This window comes from Amphimedon queenslandica, unplaced genomic scaffold, assembly GCF_000090795.2.
Source record: "Amphimedon queenslandica unplaced genomic scaffold, v1.1 AMPQUscaffold_10528, whole genome shotgun sequence".
In the NCBI taxonomy this organism is placed as follows: Eukaryota; Metazoa; Porifera; class Demospongiae; order Haplosclerida; family Niphatidae; genus Amphimedon; species Amphimedon queenslandica.
In genome coordinates, this window is record NW_003549211.1 from 1 (window position 1) to 1,570 (window position 1,570).

The 1,570-nt window shown below is 34.7% G+C and overlaps 1 protein-coding gene across 1 annotated transcript in view; it reads right to left on the reverse strand.

Annotated features, from left to right (window-relative positions):
- Positions 1 to 35: 35 nt before the first annotated feature.
- Positions 36 to 1,570, reverse strand: part of LOC109590080 (uncharacterized) — a 6,044-nt gene continuing 4,509 nt past the window's right edge. The window contains exons 2-4 of the mRNA XM_020006026.1: positions 505 to 792; positions 176 to 454; positions 36 to 121 (exon numbers count right to left, since the gene is read on the reverse strand). Coding sequence (XP_019861585.1) covers positions 36 to 121; positions 176 to 454; positions 505 to 792 — 653 coding nt within the window. The remainder of the gene's footprint in view (positions 122 to 175; positions 455 to 504; positions 793 to 1,570) is intronic.

Here is a 1,570-nt window from a genome sequence, read left to right on the forward strand (position 1 = left end):
ATCCTGTATTTATTATAATAGTCCATGTATACATGCTATATTATATCATTACTTGAAGATGTTGAAGTACTTGCTTGTTGACAAGATGGCATCACTGTTACTTCTGAAGGAAATGACTTTCCTATTGTATTAAAATATAAATAAGTTAAGTATATTTATAAAACTGTTCATTTACCATATTCCATTATTATATCACTAGCTAAAAACACTGCTTCCTTTGATTTCATTAGAATGCTTGTCAGAGTACATAACTTGCTGTGATCTTCAGCTACAGCTCTTAATATTAGTAACATTGGGTCTCCTACCAATGAACAACCGCAACTCTTCACTTCTGTTAATGTATCCTTAGATATCAATCCCTCTGTATGTAAGAGACCAACTGATTCCTCAGTAAGAACAACTTGAGCTAGTCTACCAATATAACACTGTAATATCTCACTAACAGGATCTGCCACTAAATAAAATAATGAACAAAGTATAACAATAATAAATTTAAATTATTACTTGTTTTGCGAATATCAGTAGAAACAGATGCTGCATTCATTCCACGGAGTGCATTAGCCAGTGTCTTCCAGATTATAGGACCAACAGTGGTGATATTATCATCAGCTTTAGTCAACCACTTGGTTAAACACTCCATCAGGCAGCGTGAAGGGTTCCCTCTATGAGCTGACTCAATAGCTTCCAGTGTAGGATGAAGCAGACCAAGATTCAATCCAAATTCAAACCATCTTGCATCAGGAAACTTGTAATGCCTCAAAACTTGTAGCACAAAGTTTAACTTGCTAATATCTGTACACAAAATATGTATATTGTTGTGTATGAGGGATCAGTATTGTCTAACACACACAAACTGCATGCTTGCTAATTTGCTAACAAGACAAGGAACTAATTTACAAACAAATCTCTTTCTTCGACTTAAAAACACGTGCTAGAAGCACACACAATAAAACTGTACAGAACAAAAGACCGGCTGGCACAGGGCCCCAAAATAATAATAATAATAACAATAATAATGATAATGAATAATAATGAGTAATAATGAGTACATGTACTGTGTGTGTATGTATGTACATAATGTAAACATAAGACTCCTCCCTCTTTAGTTATTAAGACAAAAATCAATAAGGATAATAACAATAAGCTATTACTATTAATAATAACAAAAGTCAATATACATACACAATTTATTAATATAGTCAATATCGTACAGGCGATCCATACCTCTTTGGTGAGTGTCTTGATTATGTAGAACGTCGTACTGGACGATTCATGAGAGATGTGGTTACGGGCTTGGGTTTTGATGACAAGCGATTCGGAGTTGATAAACGAGAGAAGAGTGAGGGAGATTGAATAGGACTAGAGTGATCAGGTTCAGTAGTTAAAGGTAATTGAATAGGGGGAGATTGAGGAGTATCAACTGTAGGTGATGGATTAGGAGTACTAACCACAGTAGGGTCCTCTGAGAGGTCATCATTAGATTCTTCAGTAGTGGATCTTTCATATCGATGAATAATCTGATCAGTATGTTTCCTTACTCTACGACCATCCTCTAACAATACTGTATATA